The 24,427-nt window shown below is 48.7% G+C and overlaps 1 protein-coding gene across 1 annotated transcript in view; it reads left to right on the top strand.

The window, feature by feature from the left end:
• Nucleotides 1-24,427, top strand: part of ABCA13 (ATP binding cassette subfamily A member 13) — a 395,455-nt gene that overhangs the window by 86,795 nt on the left and 284,233 nt on the right. Inside the window, exons 17-21 of the mRNA XM_086697122.1 lie at nt 1,019-5,800; nt 7,547-9,358; nt 13,387-13,493; nt 19,130-19,248; nt 24,192-24,355. Coding sequence (XP_086553248.1) covers nt 1,019-5,800; nt 7,547-9,358; nt 13,387-13,493; nt 19,130-19,248; nt 24,192-24,355 — 6,984 coding nt within the window. The remainder of the gene's footprint in view (nt 1-1,018; nt 5,801-7,546; nt 9,359-13,386; nt 13,494-19,129; nt 19,249-24,191; nt 24,356-24,427) is intronic.

Raw genomic sequence — 24,427 nt, 5'->3', positions numbered from 1 at the left:
ATTTATTTTTGAGGTAGAGACAGAGTATGAGGGGGGGATGGGCAGAGAGAGAGGGAGACACAGAATCCGAAGCAGGCTCCAGGCTCCGAGGTGTCAGCACAGAGCCTGACACAGGGCTAGAACTCAGGAACTGTAAGATCATGACCTGAGCCAAAGTTGGATTCTTAATCGACTGAGCCACCCAGGCACCCCTGACTTTTATTTCAATGTTTATTAATTTTTGAGAGAGAGAGACAGCATGAGTGGGGAAGGGGCAGAGAGAGAGAGGGAGACACAGAATCCAAAGCAGCCTCCAGGGTCTGTCAGCACAGAGCCTGACGTGGGGCTCGAACTCATGGACCGTGAGATCATGACCTGAGCTGAAGTCAGACGCTTAACCAACTGAGCCACCCAGGCTCCCCTCCAAGTGTGGATTTCTCTTGCGAGTGTGGACTTTGTCATAACCCCTGAGTTGCTCCTTTGAGAACTCCTTGCATTTTACAAGTTAACCCCTGGAGAGAAAGTACACTATCTAAATTAATGAGTTTCTAATAGTGGGAAGTGCCAGCATTGTTTAACGAACACAGGAATTGCTTCTGGAACAGGCAATTCCAACAGTCGTCCATCCATAAATCATAGGGGGAGGTTTCTGACACACTCTGCCATTTGGACTCCGCCTACAGCCAAGACATTGTGAGACACTATAAGGAATCAAAACCTGAGATTTTTCCAGCATACACAGCAAACTTACCTTGAACAATCCTACATGTGAAATCGTGGAGTAAAGTAACTTAAAATCCATTGTTTTTGGTGCAGGAAGCAGATTTTAAGCTAAACACATGTATGTGCATTTTGGATTTGTAAAACACTTCCAGCGCTCACATTAATTTAATTCCCTACATTGTGTGGTAAATCCTTCATTTATGTTTTACTCTAAATAAGTCTGAGTATTACCCTGAAAAGTTGATAAATTGAATTTGTCTTGAATTTATTTATTAATTTATTTTTGGATACTAAAACAATTCTGCTAATCTTTTAGGATCTTGAATTCCTCCAAGGAACTTCTCCTGATGGAAAAGAGATTGCATTCCCCGGAGGACGAGCAAATGCACTTTTTTTTATCGCTGGTGGGATTTCTGGAGAAATTATTGCCTAATCCTTTCGACTCGCCCCGGGTTCCCAAGTCCCGTGACCGCCCATCTCCCACCAAGACTCTTCTGAACACAAGCCATTTGTGGGTAAATCATTCAAGAAGTTTAGAGAGAGACCCATCTGCTCTTGATACTCAGAAACTTCTGGAACTTGGCAAAGCAGTGATCGCAAGAGCACAAGCTCTTGAACGTCTCTGGACAGAGAAGGAATCACATGATATTTTGAGATTTATGGAATTAGTACTTTCTGAAATGAATCCCAAGCTCCTGGAGTTGTGGACGGATGGAATTTCAAAAGGGGAAAGAGACACACTGGAGACCTTGACTACAGGTCTTAACTTTTCTGTTCCAGAAGACGAGAGGGTTCTTAGCAAAAGCTTTAACTTTTCTCAGTTGTTCCATTCAGATTGGCCTCCATCGCCATCTGTGAAAATGGACTTTGTACATTTATGTGAAACGGTCCTAAGCAGCCTCTATGAATTCGGATTTCTGAGGCAGGGCCAAGTCTCAGAGGCTCTGGACGTAGTCTGCGCTTTACGGAACCTGTCTGAGCGTTTCTCAGCCCTTCCTGAACCTGAAAAACGAGAAGTTGCTAAAATCTTGACTCAGCTCTATCTCAGCGTCTTCCAGGACAAAGATTCAGCTTTGCTTCTGCAGATTTATTCTTCCTGGTTCCAATCCATGTCTGAATTCTTGAGCATTCAGGGCACAGACTCTTTGCTACCCTCCCTTGCACAAATCTCAAAACACATTTTGGATATCATAAAGCAATTTCATTTCCAGAACATCAGTGAAGCATTTGCATTTTTATATGAGACAACAGGGGTTCTCGAGGGAATTTCGGAGGGATCTTATTGTCAGCAGTTGCTTTCATTTTTTAACTACTTGGAACTTCAGGCCCGATCCCTGGTGTCTACACAGGGCCCCGAATTGGAAGTGATTCATGCTACGTTGACAGGTCTCAAACAGCTGCTCGTGGCCAACGAGGATTTCCGTATTTCTTTCTTTCAGTACATGAGCCAGTTCTTCAACGGATCAGTAGAAGCCCTTTTGGGTAATGAATGCTTTGCTTTGGATAGTAAAAACGTTTCTTCCGTGAATTATTCAACAGACAGAGGGTCTTCATTTATTCTTCCATGGGCACAAATTCTTTCAAACCTGTCCGCGAATGGCAGTGTGTTCAATGAGTTAATGGCTGTTCGCTGCACCGTCTCGTGGCTCCAAATGTGGACTGATATCTGGGGAAGCATATCTCAGATATTCAAGTTTGGCGTGAATATTTTCACTCCTCTTCATGATGGCCTCACTCAGCTTCTGGATGAATTGGAAGGTGATGTGAAAGTTTCTAAAAGCTGCCAACGAATGTTTCCTACCCACCACCCCGCCAGACTCATACTGAATTTGTTTAAAAATGTAACCCAAGCTGATGGCTTTCATGATTGGGATGAGTTTTTGAGTCTCAGGGATCTTTGGGTAGTAGTGGGTGATGCCTTAGTTAGTGTAAAGTCACTTAACCCCGACCAAGTAGAGAAATCCCTTTTCACCATGGAGACTGCCCTGAGTCAGCTAAAGACATTTCCATTAAACACAAATGCCAGCAGAGAGTTTTTATATTCTCTGCTTGATGTTTTCATGGAGTTAAGCGATACCTCAGAATACATCGACAGAGATGTACAATTGTTAAATCACTTTCTTTCAAATAACCTCACAAATCATGGAATGAAGTTTGAAAGTGTCATCAAGGAGCTAAGAGAAACAATGTTATTGCTTAGAAATGTGTCACGTGACCAAGATTTATTGTCCTGTGCCAATATTTTCCAAAATGTTACCGAGTTTATTTTGGAAGATGGCTTATTATATGTAAATATCTCACAGAGGACATTACATATTCTGGCCATGTTAAATTCCACATTTTCCTCCGAGGACACAAGCAGCAGACGGAAGGGGTGCGTTGCATGGGTAGATATCATGAACCATCTGTACATGATGTATAACTCCAGTGTTTCACAAGGTTATCCTCGGGGTATTTGGAAGAGTTTCAGAGATGTAGAGAACAAAATTAACTCTACATTGAAGCTTGTTACTGGAATGCTGAATATAAAGGACCCTCATTGTTCGTTCAACATGTCAGATCCAGATTGTGTGAATACTGTATTGAAAAATGTAACCGATTTCCTAAATGTGATACTCACTGAAGTCTTTGAAGAGGAAAAGGTACCTAAATTAGAGATTTTATTAACTCTTTTAAATGATTCCACAGACCAAGTAAGGATGATTATCAACAACTTGACAAGAGACTTTGATTTTGTATCTCAATCCCACTGGAAACGTTTTACTGGATTCGTTCTAAGACCCAAAGAAATGTCAGATGACTTACCTAGCCGATTTAAAAATCTTTGGCTGCATTTAGTAGCTCTGGGGAAGGAAGTTCAGAAACTTATGAAGGCTGTCTCCACTCACATCCTAGAAAGTGATTCCTCTTCTACATCCGAGAAGCTTTTCAACGTATTTGCTACCAGTCTAAAAGAAAAGGATGTCAACAGCTTGGGCAATTCATTATATCAGTTAGCCAGTTACCTTGCCTTCAACTTCTCTTATGATCTCCAACATCCACCACAAATGAGTCCGCACAAAATCACGAAAGCTGTAGGACTTGGTATCCAACTGATGAGGGATGTGTTCAACTCCCTGACGCCCTCAGTTCTTCACAACATTCCACGAGATGCAGGTAATAGTCAAGTGTTCAAGAAGGTAACTTCTCTCCTGCGTACTCTCAAGAAGCCAGACATAGACCTACTGGTCGACCAACTTGTACAAATGAATGAAGCGCTAACCGATTTCTTTAAGAACGTCAGTAGATTGGGTCCTGGCCGTTTGGGGGCCAACCTGCTTGTTGGCTTGCTGGAAAAATTTGTGGACAGCTCACATTCTTGGAATGTCAATCACCTGCTCAAGCTCTCACGCCTGTTCCCGAAGGATGACGTTAACGCGGTGGTAGACGCCTACTACGTGCTTCCTCATGCTGTGAAGCTCCTGCAGAGAGGAGTTGACAAAAACATCACAGAAATCCTCGAGGATGTCTACAAGTTCACTGTCCTTCATGGCATCAGCATCTCAAATATCACCAAGGAAGACTTTGCTATTGTGTTAAAAACTCTTTTGGACACGGTGGAATTAATATCAGATAAACCAGCAATTCTTTCCGAGGCTTTAACTTGCCTTCCTGTGGTCTGGTGCTGGAATCACACGACTTCTGGATCGAGGCAAGATCCCAAGGTAGAAGCCTGTAGATCCCACGAGCTCACGTCTTCTTCCTTTTATCGCAAAGTGGCCAGAGTACTCGACCTGCTCCACCTCTCTCCCGTGGGTGGAGGTTTACAATGTTCGGATGAAGGCTCACAGGAGGAGATTTCTAGGACGATGGTCTGTGTCATTCATGAACTAGTGGACTGGACTTCCATTTTTCTAGAGCTGTCCGAAGTCTTCCACGTTCAAACTTCACTTGTAAAAACCATGCGAGAATTTTGGCATAAAGTGTTACCGTTTGTCCCGTCTTCTGGAAATCAAAGCAACGGTGGCATCTCTGAACTTTGTCCCCACGGCCCCCTAAAGCAAGTTGCTTCGCAGATCATAGCAACACTGAAAAGTGTTAGCTTTACAAAAGTTGCACCAGATGAAAAGATTCTTGATACACTAGCCAATTTAAGCAAGATCCTCAACATTAACGAAGGCACAGAGGCATCTGTTCAAAATAAGATTTCCTTAAATTTGGAAAGGATCATGAAATTGCCTTCTGGGGATCGGCACCTAGAAAATGGTGCCCATTCTGTAGACTCTCCATTTGTGATGTTTCTGGATGCTAACGTGACGGACAGTGGTTTAGAAGCACCAAGCTTTACTAAAACAAGTGAAGTGACTTATAACTCTTCTTACTTTGAGGAACTGTGGCTTGAGGTTGAACAAATCATGACAGAGCTAAGCCACGACTTTCCTATCAGACACCTGGTTTCTGAAATTAACAAAGAAATTCAAATGATCAGTTCAGAGACTGTTCATAATATAACTTTGCAACTTGCCCGTGTGTTTGAAAGCCTGGGGTCCTTGTCACTGAAAACATCAGAAATCATTGAAGATTTTCTATTGGGCATGAAAAACTGGCTCCATAAACGTGCAAACAAACATGACTCTAGAATGATTGAGACGTTATTTCTTCTGACAGCCAACAAGAATGCAACTGATGATACAGCTCTGTGGATCAAAGATTTTGCTACCTTTTTGGGTTTTCTCAAAGCCATTTCTAGGGAAGGTGACCTTGACGTTGCCCATTTGACACAACTGCTAAGCCAAGAGCAGCTAACTAATTTGTCGCTCGTTCAATTCCTTTTTGAAAGTGTCCTAATTAATTCAATCAGTAAGTTAGCTGGGAGTTCTCTGGAGGCAGCCTCAAATTCGAGTGATACTGACCTTCAGATAACGAATTTCATTAACCTCACCTTGAACCAGACTCCTTCAGGAAATGGTGCCGGCATAATCCTCCCTCCAAGAAGTGCAGTGGATTTCATGGAACAGCTTTTGCAAACGTTCTTCTCATTTTTACTGGAGGAAAATTCTGAGAACAGACTATCTCTTCTGCTGAAGGCCTTCCACAAAGACATCGCTGCAGAGATGAGGTGAGTTTACTTTTGCTTGGTATAGTAAATGCGGTTGTCACACGTTACAATCTGCTTTATTTCCTGAGCGTGTCAACATCAGTGACAGCATTTGTACCTACCACCTACGAGTGACCTTTGGCATGAATTTTGTCTTAAAGGACATTTTATTAAAGTTTCAAGCTGAGATAATTTTGATGATTGTCATCTAAGTAGGAAACACGTTATAGAAACCTAGCCCCTGGCAATTAATTGCTTATGCTTTCTTACATTCTTGGGTTATGAAAATAGTTATGAAATTCTATTTTATGTGGAACTTAAGCCCTATTTCTTATATATGTAGATGCATATACACGGTCATAATTGAATCGATGTATTAACTGTCTCATCACAAGTGAGGGGTTTAAATATTCTTATTCCAGTTGATCTCCTGTGATGTTTATATTTGGAATTGAGGAAATTCTAAAACTTTAAATGCTTTTTTAAAGAGTTTATTTATTTTGAGAGAGAGAGAGAGGGAGAGAGAGAGAGAAAGAACGTGTGCACAATCAGGGGAGGGGCAGAGAGAGAGAGAGAGAGAGAGAGAGAGAGAGAGAGAGAGAATCCCAAGCAGGCTCCACACTGTCAGCACAGAGCCTGACACAAGGCTCAAACCCCTTAACTGAGAGAGATCATGACCTAAACTGAAATCAAGAGTCATCAGATGCTCAACTGACTGAGCCACCCAGGCACCCCAAAATTCTAAAACTTTAAAACCGAGAGTCACGTTAAATTTTTTTCATATATCCTTTTTATTTGTTTTGTTTTTGTTTTTGTTTTCATTCTATTCGAAGCTTGCCAGTGAGAAGGCTGGAGGGAATTTCTAATTCATTCTGTGACGTCTGTGTCAGTCAGGGCTCAGCCACAGAAATAGAACCAGAACAAGGATTTAATTCAAGGATTGGCTTCTGTGCTTTCAGTGGCCAGCTAAGCAGGTGCAAAGTCACTAGAATGGGCCGTCCGGAAGGCACGCTTAGAAGCAGGCAGAATAGCATGGGGAGGAAATTACTGTCTGCAGGAGGCAGTCAAGGGTGAGGGGAGGTGACTGGCAGGCAGGGGCTATTTGGGGTTGCTAGGTCAGGGAAGTTTAACGCCCGCCCTGAACACCCTCCAACCTCCCTGAACGCCCTCCAACCGATGAAGTCAGACCCCCGGGACGATATCCTGTCTTACTGAGTCAGAGTTTACTCACCAGGGGCTTTAATTGCACCTGTAAAATCGCTTCCCAATGGCACCTGGGTTAGTGTTTATGCTGCAAACTGGCCACTTCCCTTTATCCTTCACTGTCATGAGGGAAGACACTGTCACTCATGGAGACCCACAGCTCATGGCAAAGAGATTCTTACGCTGTCGCTCAGCCTAGCTACTCTGATGCATCACAGCCATCACCTATCTGACCCATTTGCTAGGACTTTGAACGTTCGGGAAGATGTTCCCTTTTGCAGCGAGAGGCACTTTATTGATTTCACCTTCCTGTCTTTTCTAAAAAGCCAAAGTATGTGCCTTTTGAAATGACTAGGTTTGAGGCATCCTGATGGGACTATGCGTGAAATTTCTCCACCCTTTTCATTATTTGGTGCCACATAATGGCACCTTCTGGAAGGTGTGTTAGCATGTTGTCTTGCAGACTGTGTGACTCCCCCATGATGCTCCTGTACAGCCAAAATGTGACTCTAGGTTTTAATCTTCCCACGGCTGAACATGAAATTAAAACACATTTATTTATAGCTTTGTCCCAAAGGATAAAATTCTAGAAATTCTGTCACTGGATCAATTTCTTACCATCTTGAAAGACGACAGACTGATGAGCATTTTCTCAAGTTTAAAGGACGCTATACATCATCTCATCCAAAGGCCGTTTATTTTAGACAATGGACAATTTCATTTTGATATTCATCGAGGACTGAAGTTCATGAGAGATTTATTTAGTGCTCTTCCAAGGGAAACCTCGGGGACAAACAAGTCGGAAGATAATTTGGAGTTTCTTATGGTTGTGAGTCACTTGCTCCGCCACGGGAACAGTTCTGAAGACCTCTTCCAACTCAATCACGATCTCAGGTCAGCCCTTCAGCTTGTGAGAGAAACTTCCACAGAGCTAGCACGGCTCATGGACGCGCTCACCCACTCTCCTCACAGAGGCTTCCGTAACGTGTATCCCGCACTCCGAGAAGTCATACTTGCTAATCTCACTGGTCTGCTTTCCTTTATCAATAATTCATTCCCTCTAAGGAACAGGACAACGTTAGAAATGACCAAGAGATTCCTTGGTGTTCTCTCAAGAGCTGGTGGAGGAAGTGGTGCCCCGGAGCCCCTGTTGGAAATGACTGACACCATGACCTTGCTGGTGCGGGACATTGCCGACATGAGAGATCTTGCCTCCTTGGTGAACTCCGCCGTGGAACTGGTCAGGCTAGCCCAGAAGGTTTCCAGGAAGGTGGCCACTATTTTTGAAGCCCATTTCATCTCTAGTGCCAATGACACCGTGAAATTCTTTGACAGTCTCTATTCTGTTTTGCAACAAAGTGTTCGAAATGCTGTGAATGAAATAATGACTTTGAAAAACGTAGACCGTTTCCCATCTGAAAAGATAAACAACTTGTTGACGCCGTTTCTTGACTTGGCTTTTGGGATGACTGGCGTCACACCTAATATTTCACAAGACTCTGATATTGTCAACACGTCATCTAGCACATTCTCTCATGTGAACCAGTCCAAGGACTTTTCTGATATTTCGGAAGAAATTGCTGAATTTTTAACTTCCGTGAAAATCAACTTGGGGGCTATGGAGCTTCTTCTGGTAGCTTTTAATAACGCAACTCAAATATTCCATATGGATTCTGTCAACCTATGGGAAGAAATTTTGGATTGCTTCGTTCCTATAAGTAGTATCATCAACCAGATAGACTTCTTGCACCCTCGTCCACTCCCCACTCATTGTTGCCCTCAAGGTACTAAATGGGAAAGAACCCAGGAAGTGATCCTGTTTTTGGATGAAATGCTATCACGAGACAGCACGGAAATAGGGACGTACTTGAGAATGGCGATTGATCTCACCTTGGAAGCTCTTTGGAGTAACTTAGAGAAGGATAACAGGTCTGTCTTTAATCTGTTGCTGACATTGGTTCAACATCCAGATGACCTTCTGAAAGCCATAGAGACAGCTGGGGAGGTCTCTGGTGGAACAGGTGATCTGAGCGAAGCTTTGTTTTCCAACGCATCTCTGATTCCGAATGTAACTCGTCAACAACTCGAGCAATCAGTCCAGATCATGTTAAGGAGAATAGCTCTCTTGAGAAAAGAATTTCCCCTGAACAACTCTCAGTGGGTAGATTCCATGAGAACATTGTTCCAGCCCATCTTTGAGAGTTTTATTAATGCAGCCACTGGAAAGAATACCACATCGGGGAAAGAAGAGAGCATCGAGGAGGTGATGGCTGATTTTCCTTACATCCTCAAACCGCTATCAAGTTTCGAGAAGTACCTGAAGGAACTAATTGCATTGACGGAGTGCTGGCAAGAGGTCCCACTGATGGATCAAAGGTAAGAAAACGCCTGACTCACTTCCTTTTTGCCCCATTGCAGGAACTACAAAACAGGACTGCGCAGGAATGACCTCAAACCAGGTTAAGTATGATTCTCGACTTAACTTGATAGCACGCTGGTGTCTGTCCAGTGTCTTCACGACCTGACCCATGATTTGGCATTCAAATATGCTTTGGGTTTATTAAATGCTGTGTGAAAGTACATGCTTTCATTTTCAACAGTAAAAACTTCTTCTTCCATTCACTCGTCCCAGGCTAGGTACAGACACAGCTTTTCTCTTCATGTGCTCTGGCTGCCAAAGGTCATTACCGTGTGACAGGCAAATGAGATTATAAGGCTATGCGCACCATGCAGAAAATCTTGCTTTCAGTTGTAACCATCCCTGGAAAGGGCCAGGAAGCTGTTGACTTCTTCCCTCTTTAAGGATTTTATTTTATTTTGTCATGTTTATTTATTTATCTATTTTTGAGAGAGAGAGAGAGTGAGAGCGGGGAAGGGGCAGAGAGAGAAGGGGACAGACGATCCAAAGCGGGTTCTACACCGACAGCACGATGCCGGGCTCAAACTCATGAACCATGAGATCATGACCTGAGCTGAAGTTGGACCCTTAACTGACTGAGCCACCCAGGGGCCCCCAGGATTTTGCTTTTTTGTTTAAAAATTTTTTTAACGTTTATTTATTTTTGAGAGAGAAAGAGACAGACCATGAGCAAGGAAGGAGCAGAGAGAGAGGGAGACACAGCATCTCAAGCAGGCTCTAGGCTCTGAGTTGTCAGCACAGAGCCCGATGTGGAGCTTGAACCCACAAACTGTGAGATCATGACCTGAGCTGAAGTCGGATGCTCAATGGACTGAGCCACCCAGGGGCCCCAAGGATTTTACTTTTAAGTAATCTCTACACCCAACGTGGGGCTCGAACTTATAATCCCGAGATCAAGAGTCTCATGCTCTACCAACTGAGCCAACCAGGCTCCCCAGCTTCTTGACTTTCTAGATTCAACCCAGCACTATGGTTGATCCACTTCCAAGCAGTGCCTCTATCCCTGAGAGGCAGGTCAGGGGGGGCCTTGCTCCCGTCCTGTTACTCATTATGTTCTGGAAGCTTCTGCTCCCTCAGGTTGGAGGATTTGTGCCCTGGGTAGTGCAGCCTCAGAGACTCTGCTTTGTCCCAGTCCGTCCTTCCTGTGTGTGATGGAACCGTGTGGATCGTCCCCAGTCCCTGCCTGTTCCTACCTTTCTCTTAGTCTCACGAAGAGATTGGAGGTGCCCTCAAACCCTCGCTCACCTGCCAGAGAGCTTGACCTGTTTCCTGCTGGTCCTGCTGCTATGGCCACGTTTTAGAGCTTGGAAGGGTTTCCTTGGTTAGTTAAATAGGGGCCTCCCGGCATGAAGGCCTGTCACTGCTTCAATATTTGCGTGTTGGCTTTGGAGGCCCTTGCCTCATCCTTGCGTTGGCTCTGGTCCCAGACTATGCTGAAGGGGACTTTACAAGCTGCCCTGAATCTCCGTTTGAGCTGGGGGTGGTCCTGGCAAGCCCTCTTCACCAACCCCAGTTTTCATCTGACGTTTCCCATTCTCCAGGGAGGGAATTTATCCTGAGACTGGAAACCAACTGGCTGTGAACCGGCTGTGTGGTCACCACTTTGTCAGTAGAGTCACAAGGCTGGGTTCCCAGCGTCCTCCTGCTTGGTGATTACGTGCCTCTCTTCTCTCTGTTTTCACTCTTTCTAACATCGGCTTCTTCAATGGGGAAGACCTCAAGTGCCCCAAACAGGTAATCCCATTGGTCATGGGTTTGAGGTCTGACTTGCCTGACTTTTTTTTTTTTTTTTTTGAGAGAGAAAGAGAGCAGTAGTGGGGGAGGAACAGAGAGAGACAGAGAGAGAGAGTCCCAAGCAGGCGCCATGCGGTCAGTGCAGAGCCCGACACGGAGCTCAATCCCACCAACCGTGAGATCATGACCTGAGCTGAAGTCAGATGCTCAACTGGCTAAGCCACCCAGGCATGCCTGGGGAAAGTAAATTTAAAACAAGATGCTGTAAAAACACAGAGTTGCATTAAACCCCTGCCTCCCCCCCCCCCCCCAAAGGGTTTGGTTGCCACGGTGTTCTGGAGAATTCTGAATGTGGCATTTACTCAGATGTGACGTCTCCGTGTCTGCCCCAGCAGCATGTGTCCCAGAGTGGGTGACTCAACACAGAGGTCTCAGAATCCAAGATGCTTTTCTTCTTTCATTTTTAATCGATCTCCAGACCTTATCTCGCATATTTCTTTTCAAGGAATTTCAGGGAATTTCTTTGGGCAGGTGTGCCGTTAATCAGTTAATGTCACCCACGTGGGGGATGGCGGGGGGAGGAAGGAATAGATGGAAGCACACTTTGTTCAATTTTTTTAGAAGTGCCTCACAGATGATGTTGTTTATCTGCTCGGTTGTGTCTGATTTGGAGGACGGCTTTGAATTGTGGGAAGAGTATAAGCTCATCTAAGAGTGAGACAAAAGCCATTTGGGGTTAAAAAAGAAACAAGAGGCAAATGTGAATTCCTGGGCCCACTTTGTCAGCAGTGTGACGGCAGAAGTGAGCAGGGTTGCCGCTGTGTGCTGGCACAGCCCTTCGAGAACCACCGTTGTGGCTGGACCAGCCCTGTGGTTGCGTGACGGCCTCAGCAGCGAGCCCAGGGGACTCTGAAAAAGTAATGGTTTGTGACTTACGAGTTCCGGAAATCCCACAGCCCACGTGGGGTCACAAAAGGAGGTCACGTGTGGAAAGAGTGCAGGCTGGGGGTTCCGCTTTATTTGGGGCTGAGGGTGGGGTCCTGGGGTATTGTAGGCTCAGTCTCTGTTGGTGAATTTAAAACAGAAGATATTTGGGGCACCTGGATGCCTCAGTTGGTCCGACTTTGGCTCAGGTCATGATCTCATGGTTCATGAGTTGGAGCCCCGCATCGGGCTCTGTGCTGACGGCCCAGAGCCTGGAGCCTGCTTCGGATTCTGTGTCTCCCTCTCTCTCTGCCTGTCCCTGCTCTTGCTCTGTCTCTCTCACTCTCTCAAAAATAAACACACATTTAAAAAAATAAAAAAATAAAACAGAAGAGATTTGAAGCATGGGAGGAGAAAAAGCAAGCAGCTCGAACGGTCAGTTGGAAAAATCATCCAAGATCTCGAAAACCAAGGTGCCTCAGTGTGGCGTGGCTGGTAATGTGTGTTTTTGAAACACATTGGAGGTAGACGGACATGTTGGCAGTTAAAGTTTGAGCCAGGCACTTGCGTCACAAGAGAAAAAACCGGGGGAGCCTGGATGGCTGTCATTTAAGCATCCTGCTTCGGTTCAGGTCATGATCTCACGGTTTGTGAATTTGAGCCCCGCATCAGGCTCTGTGCTGAGAGCTCGGAGCCTGCTTAGGATTCTCTCTCTCCCTCTCTCTCTCTCTCTCCCTCTCAAAATAAATAAATAAACTAAAAAAAATGAACATAAACCCCAAAAAAGAAAAGGAGAATTCAGTGGTCAGGACTCACATCACAGCAGCGTATGAAAACTTTGGTTCGGTCTGTGTTATTCCAACCCCTCCAAGTGGACTCAGTAAAGCCCAACACCCGTGCACACACGTGTACACACACATGCTACATACCCCACAACCTTAGGCATTTGTTCAGAGGTAAGAATCTCACGTCTATACAGATTCATCCGTTGCAGTGAATTCTCCACACGTAAACGGTCAACCGCGAGATTTCTTTCCGCTGCCCTTCTCCTGTGCTTCTCATTTTTGCCACCCTCTGATCCTTTACCCCCTTCCGTTTGAGAATGGATCGAGACAAGGAGAGGGTGGATATCCGGCTTAGTGGCCACAGGGTGGATGCTTCGAACTACGGCGGGAGACTCCATGTTTCCTCGAGGTGTAGACGGCTATTTGTGTGTCTGGACCGAGTGTTGCAGGCGTAGAGTTACCATTTATTGTCGCGTGCGTGAAGGATGCATGTGGCTCGCTGATTTTCACCCGTTAAGGCCACTGTCTATTGTTTTCTTTAGTGTTGCCATGTGTCGGATTTTCCAGCAGCCTCGGAAACCCCCGGAAGCCGTGGCGACTCTGCAGAAGGTGACGATGCTGGCTCTGCACCTGTTCCTCATCCTTGCAGGTGGGCTGTTCCTGGCCCTGTGCCGACGTTCAGGGTTCGGCTGTCTGCGAGATGGGTGGGTTACCCCCGTGTGTCTGGTCCAGTGCCTGACTTCCGAGGCCCCCAGGGACCTGGCCCCCCAGGTCCCCCACGTTCCCACCCATTGCGACTCTTCTCCAGCCAAGGCGGGTGGCCCCCACGCCCCCCAGCTGGGCTTTTGGTCTGCGTCTTTGCTCACAAAACGTGCATCCTTGTCTCCTTGACTTAAACTCCAGCGCGCCTGGGTGGCTTAGTCGGTTAAGCGTCCGACTTCAGCTCAGGTCATGATCTCACGGCTTGTGGGGTTTGAGCCCCACGTCGGATTCTGTGCTGACAGCTGGGAGCCCAGAGCCTGCTTCGGATTCTGTGGCTCGCTCTCTCTCTCTCAAAAAAAAAAAAAAAAAAAAAAAATCAAACTCTGGCTGAACTGTGGTCCTGAGCCAGGAGCATGGCCTCCCTCTCAGCTGGCAGCGACGCCCAGTAGACCTCGGTCATGTGCAATGTCTGTGCCCTCATTCCTACGCCTCCCTCTGCCAGAGGAAGTGTTCCTTGAAGGCAGCAACCACGTCTTCACCCTCGGTGCCCATCCAGTGCCTGGCACGGAAGATGCCCCCTGAATTCCCAGGGTACTCTAGCCCCCCCCCCCCCCCCCCCCGCGCTGATGCCCTAGAAGCCCCCCTTCCTGCAGCCATGTGTTAGGTCCCTGGGAGCAGGACCCAGTGCTCATTCGGTTCCGCCTCCGTGATGCTCAGCACGGTGGCTATAGTCCCGCGCAGCTCGGTATTTATCTTGTAAATGAATTCGCTTGGGTCTTAGGATCCCCGTACTGTTGTGAAATCCCTGCGCGGACGTTGTGGGAACAAAGGCACCGGGTCCTCCCAGACTTCGCGCGGTATGTGGGCGGTGCATGTCACAGCGCTCCTGAGCCCAGGGGCTGGATCCGTGCCGCTCCAGGAATTTGTCACGCGCGCACACGTCACCAGCATCCCATGGCGGCTCCTGAACGGGGCCACACGGCCCTCCTTGGGGCGGTAAGGCCAGGGGGGTGGGGCAGGGGGTGCAGGACAGTCCAGGAGACAGGGCCCAGCCCCGCCCTCTGCAGCTCTGTCTCCGCAGCAAGGCGGCAGCTGGTATTCATCACGCGATGTCACACCAGGCTGGGTGTCGCTGTCCCCGAGAACAGCACAGACCCCAACTCCACCCCCACGGAAGTGGAATCAGGCCGAGTGGGGCACACGGTGGGGGCGGGCGCTTCAGATCAAACGGGCCGAGTCTGAGTCCAGCTCAGCAGGTGCCAGCAGAGCGAACCTTCCAGAGAGTGGGAACCAGGCCCAATTCAAAGCTCACTTAGGAGGCATAAATAGAGCAGGCTGGGGACACGGGTCGCCACATTGGGCCTTGCCTTCTGTGGGTGTTGACTCATGCAAGGCCACCCCTTACAGGGCAAGTTGAGGATGAAAAATGGTAATTTTGGGACCCACGCAGGCATCGTTTACCCTGAGAAACATGGAAAAGGAATGTATGTGTGTGTTGGGGAGGAGGTAGTGAGACATCTGGTGAGTAGATGTCAAAGAAACCCAGGTGTCATGTGCTTTAATTCTTTTTTTCTAAATTTTTGTTAATGTTTACTTATTTTTTGAGAGAGAGAGAGAGAGAGAGAGGGAGCGTGAGCAGGGGAGGGGCAGAGAGAGAGGGAGACACAGAATCCGAAGCAGGCTCCAGGCTCCAAGCTGTCAGGGCCTGATGCGGGGCTCGAACTCGTGAACCACAAGATCATGACCTGAGCCGAAGTTGGATGCTCAACCGACTGAGCCACCCAGGTGCCCCTTTGTTCTTCTTTTTAAAGAAAATCTCTCCTCCCGATTAGAGATGTTGCAAATATCGGCAATTCTGTTGAAGATGAAGCATTAGATACCCAGGTACGCCTTAGGACGGGCACCAGATGTCTTTGGCACAGGGAAGCATGCCCAGGTAAAACGCAAATCCAGTTTTCTTCTGCAGCCCGAAGGCTTCCCTGACGTTGTACCCAGCCACCTGCAGACATGTCATTATTCTGACATTTCTCAGTCAGCCAGCGTGATGGCTTTTAAGTGAACTGAATGTTCATTAACAGCTAGATTTATATTGATTTTGTCCTTCTGCTTTGCAGCTGCCAGATTAATACAGCATGCCAGAAATTACATTAGCAACAGAATTAATTTTGAATTTTTGTGTTTCGAGAAAACTCAGGCATGCCTGAGTCCCATTCAGACTGTCGCCCCCATTTTTTCCTTACTGAACTGTCACTCCATGTATGGAGTAGGAGGGCAGTGACAGGCGGGGACCGGGGATGTGCACCAGCCAGTGAGGATTTGGGGTGGCAGGTGGGGGGCCACAATGGGCACATGGCTTCTCTTCTGTCACACAAGGGAGTCACACTCGGATCAGGTCCTGTTACTACTGAAAATACAGTAGTTATTTGCATGTCAGAGAATTACGTTCAGGATCACCACGAGGAAGGCCGTCATTTTTGTCCTCTGGATCTCATACTCGAAGTCCGTTAGAAGCGTCTGCATGAGGACAGGGCATGTGGCCTGATGGGCTCATAGACCTTAGGGGGAGTAAGTTGTCTTCTTTGATCTTCAGTTTCCCAAAATGGCAGACTGAGGCCCAGGAGAGTCAGGGGGGCTGCCAAGGGCTTGGGAGTGAGGAAGTCAGGGCCTCTCTCCTGCCGAGGAACCTGTGGGACCCAGAGGAGCAGAGGGGAGAGGTCCAGAAAAGGGGGGCGGGGCTGCAAAGCCAGAGCAGGGTTTTCCAAAGTGTGCAAGAGCCGGGATTAGCCACAGGAGCCGTCAGAAGGGCCAGGCCTACAGCAGCGATCTGAGGGCTAGTAAGACTGGGCTGCAAGCTTGGTGGGAGAGGCCCAGACAGCAGTGCCTTGGAGGGCACACTGCCGGCCGATGTCGGATGCAGGGGTGGGTGCAGGCAGATGTGACAGCCCAGCCTGTCATCCCCAACCTGCACCTTCCAGAAACGCCAGGCTTCCGTCCTCACCTCTCGCACTTTGTCATTTTATAGCAGGAAACACAGGACATAGTCCTTGCCTAAAGTCTCACACAGGCAGTGAGTTCTTTCCTGGAGCATTCGATGCCCTCCTAGGTCTGGATAACATAACCCCTGAACACGCTGTTATGTCTTCTCCAAAGCAGAGGGGCCACTTATCTTCAGAGATAGATGCTGTCGTGTCTAATAGTGCTGTACCCCTTTTGTTCTGTATTTTAGTGAGGGGTTGCTTAAGAGACATAGTTTATGTTTTACAATAGGGAGATCTCTTTTCAAAATCTGAAATAGCGAGATCAATGAGAAAATAGAAACAAATGAGGCATTCATGTGGTTGCTTCTAAAAGCAAGGCTGGGTATATTCTTCTATTTTTAATTAAACATTTTTTTTTTTAATGTTTATTTTTGAGAGAGAGGAGGGGGAGATTTTGAGTGGGGGATGGGCAGAGAGAGGGAGAAACAGAATTGAAGCAGGTTCCAGGCTGTAAGCTGTCAGCACAGAGACTGACCCAAGGCTCAAACTCACGAACTGCGAGATCATGTCCTGAGTCGAAGTCAGATGCTCAACCGACTGAGCCCCCCAGGCTCCCCAAACTGCGTGTATTCTATGTGGACTGCATTGTATATGGAGTTGGCCCTTGAATGATGAGGGGTGGACATCCACTCCTCATGCTGTCGAAAATCCACATATAATTATTGATTTCCCCTCAAAATTAACTACTTATAGCCTACCTTTGACCAATAGCTTTAACATAAAAGGTCAATTAACATGTGTTTTGTATGTTCTGTGTATCATACACTGTATTCTTTTTACAGTGTATTTATTTAAGTACTCTCTACGTCCAGCGTCCAGCATGGGGCTTGACCTCACAACCCTGAGATCAAGAGTCCCACGATCTACTGATTGAGCCAGACAGGCAGCCCCTTATACGTTGTATTCTTGCAGTAAACTAAGCTAAGAGAGAAGAAAATGTTATTAAGAAAATGCTAAGGAAGAGAAAATACATTTGTAGTGCTGTCCTGTAAAAAATGCGTGTGCAAGTGGATGGACCCGTGCAGTTCAAACCGCTGTTGCTTAAGGGTCAACCATAGTTCAAAGCAGCTTTTTAAAAAACTGCTTTTGACAAACAACGTCATAATGTAAGAAGTAGGACCAAATTTTTTGCTGAACTGAAGAAAATAGAAAAGATTTTGCTACTCCTGACAATGTATTTTATTTTGCATAATGAGCAAGGTGACCATATTTACCAGACATCTACTAGGCGCAAAGGCGTGTGCTGGGGGCCGGCAGTGACCTGAGACAAGACATTCAAAGGTCCTGCTAGGTTCTGTGCAGCGTGTGCAGGCGGGGGCGTGCCTGAGGCGGGGGCGTGCCTGAGGCGGGGACGTGCGTAAGCAGGGACTTGCCGGAAACTAGACCTGCAGGAACCAGGGACGTGCGCGAACAGGGACGTGCACGGAGTGGGACGTGCGTGAGCGGGACGTGCGCAAGCCAGGAACATGCACAAGCCAGGAACATGCACAGCTGGGGACTCAGGGGTGACTCAGAGGGGGCCAAGGACTCCTGAGGCAGGATCTCTCACGGGCAGGGTCAGGAGGCATGATTCGCCCTGCAGGAGGTGCAGGTGGCTTTGGGAAGCAGGTAGGAGCACCAGGGATGAGGGGGACAGAGGCGGCCGTGGCTGCAGAAAGCTGTGGATGCTGCACCAGCCTTTGGGCAGATTCTCACTGTCGACGCAACATGAGCAAATCTTTTAGAAATTGTAAAAAAAGGAAGGAGTTTAGTTCGAGCCCACGTGAGGTCAGCTGCCCAGGACACACAGTCTTCACAGAGAGGAATGTGCTCCTGGGAAGGAACATTTGGTGCAGGTCGGGTATGTTCTTTGTTACATGGAGAGTTCATCAACAAATCATCATCAGGAAGGATGTTCCAGAGAATTACAAAGTTTATCTTATGCTTTTAGTATGTGCAAGGTTGCAGGCTTTGGAGGTGTGGGTACTTAGGGAGATTTTTAATCTTTTAATTTATTTTTTTTATTTTCGAGAGAGAGAGAGGGAGAAAGAGAGCACGAGAGGGGAAGGGGGAGAGAGAGGGTCTCAAGCAGTCTCCATGCTCGATCCCATGACCCTGGGATTATGATCTGAACCAAAAGCAAGAGTTTTTGACACTCAACCACCTGAGCCACCCAGGTACCCCATGGGAGATTTTTAGTGTTTATTAAAAAATTTTTTTAATTTTTATTTTTGAGAGAGAGAGAGAGAGGGAGAGAGAGAGAGCGCGCGCAAGTGGGGGAGGGGCAGAGAGAGAGGGAGACACAGATTCCGAAGCAGGCTCCAGGCTCCGGGCTGTCAGCACAGAGCCCAACTCGGGGCTGGAACTCACAGACCGTGAGATCATGACCTGAACCGAAGTCGGACGCTTAACCGACTGAGCCACCCAGGTGCCCCTCATTTCGACGATTTAAGAAATGTGGATGAACTTGTAATCAATTTGAGTCTTTCAGAGATGGCTCGGTGAGAGCAGCTCTCTGGGGAGAGGATCGTGCCCTCATGACGTGGTTGTGTGTTTCCTCTGGCAGAAAACCCTTCCCTGACGAAGGACGTCATGTGTGCTGCTCTGAGCTGCCAGCGAGGTGGGGCATGGCGTGTCCTTTCACCCGCGCTACAAGCGGCCGCCTTGGCTCACGGCCACTACCAGGTTTGTCGTCCGCCACGTGTCCCGGAATTTCACGTTCATCCCGATTGGCCCTGCGAGGTCGCGTCGGGCGCTAGGCCTCGGGGTGAGCCCTCTCCTCCCCTTCCCATCCCACCCCTCTCCTCCCCTCGGCTTCTGCCAGGGCTGTGCTGGGGCGAGCCCGTGCACCCGTGAGCGCGGGCCGTCCCCGTCCCAGAAGTCTGCACACTGGCTCTTGAACAGCAACTCGTTACTGAGCAAATTCTGTGAACGTGTGTTAGAATAAGTTATGTGAAAAACAGAGGTTCCTCAATTCCTAATGATGTTAGCGTGCTGTTGAGTCTGCCCTCCTGGAGACTGCCCATGTGGGCTGCGTCCGACTGGTGGAGGTGCCCCACCGGAGGGGGCTGCTGTCCACCTCTTCCCAGTTCTTTAAACAAAATTTTTTTTAATGTTTATTTTACTTTTGAGAGAGAGCGACAGAATATGAGCGGGGGAGGGGCAGAGAGAGAGGGAGCCACCGAATCCGAAGCAGCTCCAGGCTCCGAGCCATCAGCACAGAGCCCGACGCAGGGCTCTGTTGCATCCACGCGACTCCTGAAACAGAATGCTACGGGCACCAGTGACAGTTGCAACAAAGTTTATTACAATGAGAGGCAAGGCCGACCGATCGGGACCAACACTCTTGATAAGAGTGTGGCCCTGAACAGCCGGCGTACAGAGTTTTTAAAGCCGATCACATCGTTTTATCGTTATCTGGGAACAGAACAGATAAACAGTTCCCAGATGAGTTAGAAACAGTTGCCAGATGAGTCAGAAACAGTTATCGACAGAAACAGTTATCGAATGAGGTGATCATTTTAGACTTTCTGCCGCTAAGTTGCAACCAGTAAATCTCCTTGACCTTGTCTCTGATGCTCTTTTTTGAGCTTTTGTTTCCTTCATTGGTAAAGCCTGATTCACAAGAGTATGAAGTATGATTTACAAGAGTAAAAGCAAGGTTGTTATCTTTTGACCTTCAGTGTCAGAACAAAGTTGTTATCTTTCAAGCTAAGCGTTAGCCCTACAGTACAATTTAACCCTTACAGCTCGAACCCATGAACTGCGAGATCGTGACCTGAGCTGAAGTGGGACATTCGACTGAGCCACACAGGCGCCCCCACCTCTTCCCAATTCTGGGTTCTGGGACGTCGTGCTGGTGGCTTGAGCTAGGCCATGGTGACGCCATGTACACCACGGAAATTGGCAAATTCTACGAATAAGATCTTTTTACCCAGGGAGCCAGTTATTAAACATTTACGAGCCCGTCATGGGTTTTGACTCCTGGAGAACATGCCAGGACCGGAAACTTCTTTCCTTCAAGCGCTCATCCTGGACGCCATTTATCACTTGCGTTCTCCAGTGATGCTGCTTTAACATATGTCCAGTGGAAGCTGGATCATCACCCCGAGTAGAGAGAGGGGTGCTCTGGACAGGCTGGAGGAAGTGAGGCTAAGCCCCAAACCCGGTGACGACGTGGAAGGCCTCCCTCGCTGAGGAGCAAGAGTCCCGGGCCCTGCGTCAGGCTCGAGGAGGGGTGACGTGTTTGGGAAGCCGGGGGGCTTCTGCAGAGATGACGCCTTGGCGGCCCGTTGATTTATTTAGACCCTCCACATCTTATTTGCGCCTCCTGCAGGTCTTTGTCCCGTATTAAATGTGGATCCATAACAAAAAAACCCGACAGCCGATTTTTGAGTGCCAAGTGAAGTTTGCAATCATAGAACAAGGCCAGAACCACCAGCATTCAAAGCTGCCTCAAGGATCGGGTTTCTAGTTCCAGTTATCAGGATTGTCCACGGTTCTGGCTGGAAACGGCGAGGTCCGTTTTGATAGAGAGCCGATGTTCCTGTCTTTCGTGACAAGAATAGAATTTTGCTTATCTCAGGATGCCAAAGCCTCGAGGACAGATCAAGGTTTTCAAGAGCCTGAGGCTGTTTAGAATCAGAAATGCTCTCCGGCTGAGGGGTGTGAAGTGCCATGTGCCCGGCAGAGGTGAGGGAAAGGCACGGAGCTATTTTTAGCATCCAGGCATCTGACGGAAAGTTCTAACACAGAATCGCCTCAGGGCCAGGGGACGTGAGAGCCCTAGCCAAGTCGATGAGGCCAGGGTTGGGGGTGCGGCCCCACGCCTTCTTTTGCTCATGCCCCTCAGTGGTGGAAAACAGCAGTCAGGGGGATCAGAATTTACATTAAACTATGATGCAAGCGCCCAGTGAGTCCTGACATGGAGAATGTGGCTGGGATCCAGCTTGGACTGGGGGCTTCCTGCCCTCTCCCTAGATCTAGCCCTTTGGAACCCCCCTGGGCATCATTGCCTCTGCACAACAGACGGAATTCACCTTGCTGACCAGCAACTATGGGATGACAGACCTCTTTAGCCAGAGTCTGGTTCGTGTGCTTGGTCGCCTTAGCCTGTCCCCAAAGCACAGCCTCGCGAATGTCAGCCTCAGCTTTTGTCCCCGACACTTCCTGCATGGAGCGTGGGGTGTCTGTGATGAAGGAAGCCAGAACTTTCCTTCCAGTGTCCTTGCTGCTGGGGAGGGGCGTGCACTTTCCTTTCTCTGCAACCCTCTATATATCAAAATTATTGCGTTGTTAAATTTAAGAATAAAATCCAGAACAGGAATATTGTAAATGAGTAGCATTACGTTTCATGTGCATAAAATTACAAAGTATGAACTAAGGATTCTTTTGTAAAAGGGAAGGCAGCCCTGTGCAGTGGATTTTCTTCAGCCCACGTTCTCAGAAGTGAGTTGTACCCATAGTTCTGACCTGGATGCATCTGTGACCTGTGTGCTGGGAAGAGGGGCCTCCACGGAGGAGGGTGATATTGAGATGGGGTCTGGATGTCCAGCCACCTTGCAGATGCTCTGCCCAATGGCTGTCTGTCCTCTGGGTTCCTCCCCAGGATGCAAGCCTCTGGGAGGCAGGGGATTTGTGTCTTGTGTTCACCACTCTGGGCTGGTGCTCAGGAGGGGTTTTCTGAACGGGTGAATGATTGAACCGTTCTATAAGATTTCTGTTCTAGCTTCATTCCCAAATTGATGGGGAAAACGTGAACTGGGAAAGGGAGCCATGATCCTGGGCGAGTTAATGAAGAGGTGCCGGGTGTGTGGTGGTCTGCTGGCTGGGTCGGCTCCCCCGGGATGCAGGTCCCAGGTGCTGTGCTGCTTGTGGTGGTGGTGGTGGTGTGGATCTGGGTGCTCTGATCGTGTATGAGTGCTCCCAGTGTTATGTGTGGGAGTGCTCCCCGGTTCCATGTCTGGGATTGTTCCCTGGTGTCCTGTGTGTGAGTGCTCCCTGGTGCCCTGTGTGTGATTGCTTCCCAATGCTGAGTGAGTGAGTGCTCCCAGGTCTGAGTGTGTGAGTGCTCCTCTGTGTGTGCCCTGTGTGAGTGCTCCTTGGTGCCAAGTGCAAGAGTGCTCCCTAAGGCTGTGTAGATGCTCCCAGGTGCCCGGTGTGTGAGTGTTCCCTGGTGCCAAGTGTGAGGGTGCTCCATATTGCCATGTGTGAGTGCTCCCCAGGGCTGTGTAGGTGCTCCCAGGTGCCCGGCGTGTGTGTGCTCCCCTATGCCCTATGTGTGAGTGCTCCCCGGTGCCAAGTGCGAGAGTGCTCCCGGGGCTGCATAGGTGCTCCCTGGTGCCAAGTGCGAGGGTGCTCCACAGTGTCATGTGTGTGAGAGCTACCGGGGCTGCGTAGGTGCTCCTTGGTGTCAAGTGTGGGGGTGCTCCACAGTGCCGTGTGTGTGCACACGTGGGAGTGCTCCCCACTGCCTTGCCAAGTCTTGGGCCCCCAGGCAGATCCTCATGGCTGCGCCAAGCGACTCCTGGGCGCAGGTCCCTCTGCCTCCTCACGCAGTACTCTTCACATGTAACTCTCCCTGGAACGCGTGTTTCTTCGCGCTCTCCGGTCACCTGAGTGATCCGTGGTTTCCTTTGCGAGAGCAGCTAAGGTGGGTGTGAGGGAAACGTGTGGAAGCTGTGGACAGCAGAAATCTCATGTAAGTGTCGCTTTCCTCTGGTCCTTTCTTCCTGCAATTGCATAACCTGGGGCCAAGCTTCCACCATCAGGAAGGGTCGCGGGATGTAAATACAATATGAGGACGCGAACACGGTGCTGGTGCTGTGACCGACTGACACGTGGTGGGATTTCTGTGTTGGGGGAAGGTACGGACCAGCCTGTGTGTCTTACGCGTACTTACGCACGTGCAGCTCTCCCGTGTCCGTCACAAATTGTTACATAGGAAAGAAGTTTTGCGTTTTTACCGATTTATAGGGATTATTTTAAAAGCCTTTTTTGTGAAATGGTCTCTTGTGAAGCTGGTTAACGTTCGTAAGAAGACGCTGAGATGACCAAGGACTCCTGGAGTCAGGGTCTAGACCGGGGGATTCCATCGAGCCCCTGGGAGTCCTGGGAGCACCTCCCTCGCCGAGGGGAAGATCGGGCGCTTCCGGGCTGCGCTGCGGACTTCAGGACAGGGCAGACCCAGCTTTTACCCACTTGATGGGTGGACGACCACATACGGTTTCTTCTCAGTGGTCGGTTTTGTGGCTGGGAATTGTGCAAAGTGTCAGTTTTCAAACCAGGAACAGACTCCAGGAGGCCAAGTGCCAGGTCACCAGCTGGGCTGTGCTCACACCCTGTCAGGCCGGGGAGGACATGCCCCTTGCCTGGAGGACCGGTGGCAGAGGAGGGCACAGAGATGGTCCCCTGTGGCCCAGCCACTGATGGCAGTGTGAGGGAGCCAGCAGACATGCTCGCACGTGCCCTGTGTCTGGTGCTGCGTCTCCCGAGGCCCAGGAAATAATCACACGCCGTACCTGGGGTGGGGTGGGGGGCGGGGGGAAGCACGCGTTGATCCGGGAACTGGACGGGAGCCCTTACCAACAAGTGTGTGTGTTTCTAACCACATCCTTGCTGTTTTCTAGGAAATAGAAGAGACATGGTCCTCACCCCTCCAGCTGGACTGTGAAAGTCTTAGCAGGAATCTTTCCAGCACCCTGGCGAACTTCAAGACTAGCCTGGAACACACCACTGACCAGGACTGTGAATGCGAGCCGGTGCTGGACTTGGCCCAACAGCGTGTGCACACGTATGTGCGAGCTCAGCCCCGTGCCTTCCCCGTTCTTTCCCCCGCCTTCCCCCGCCTTCCCCCGCCTTCCCC

Source organism: Puma concolor, chromosome A2, assembly GCF_028749965.1.
Source record: "Puma concolor isolate L17-30 chromosome A2, mPumCon1.1.hap2, whole genome shotgun sequence".
NCBI classification, from domain to species: Eukaryota; Metazoa; Chordata; class Mammalia; order Carnivora; family Felidae; genus Puma; species Puma concolor.
This window is presented reverse-complemented; position numbering and strand designations above follow the sequence as displayed.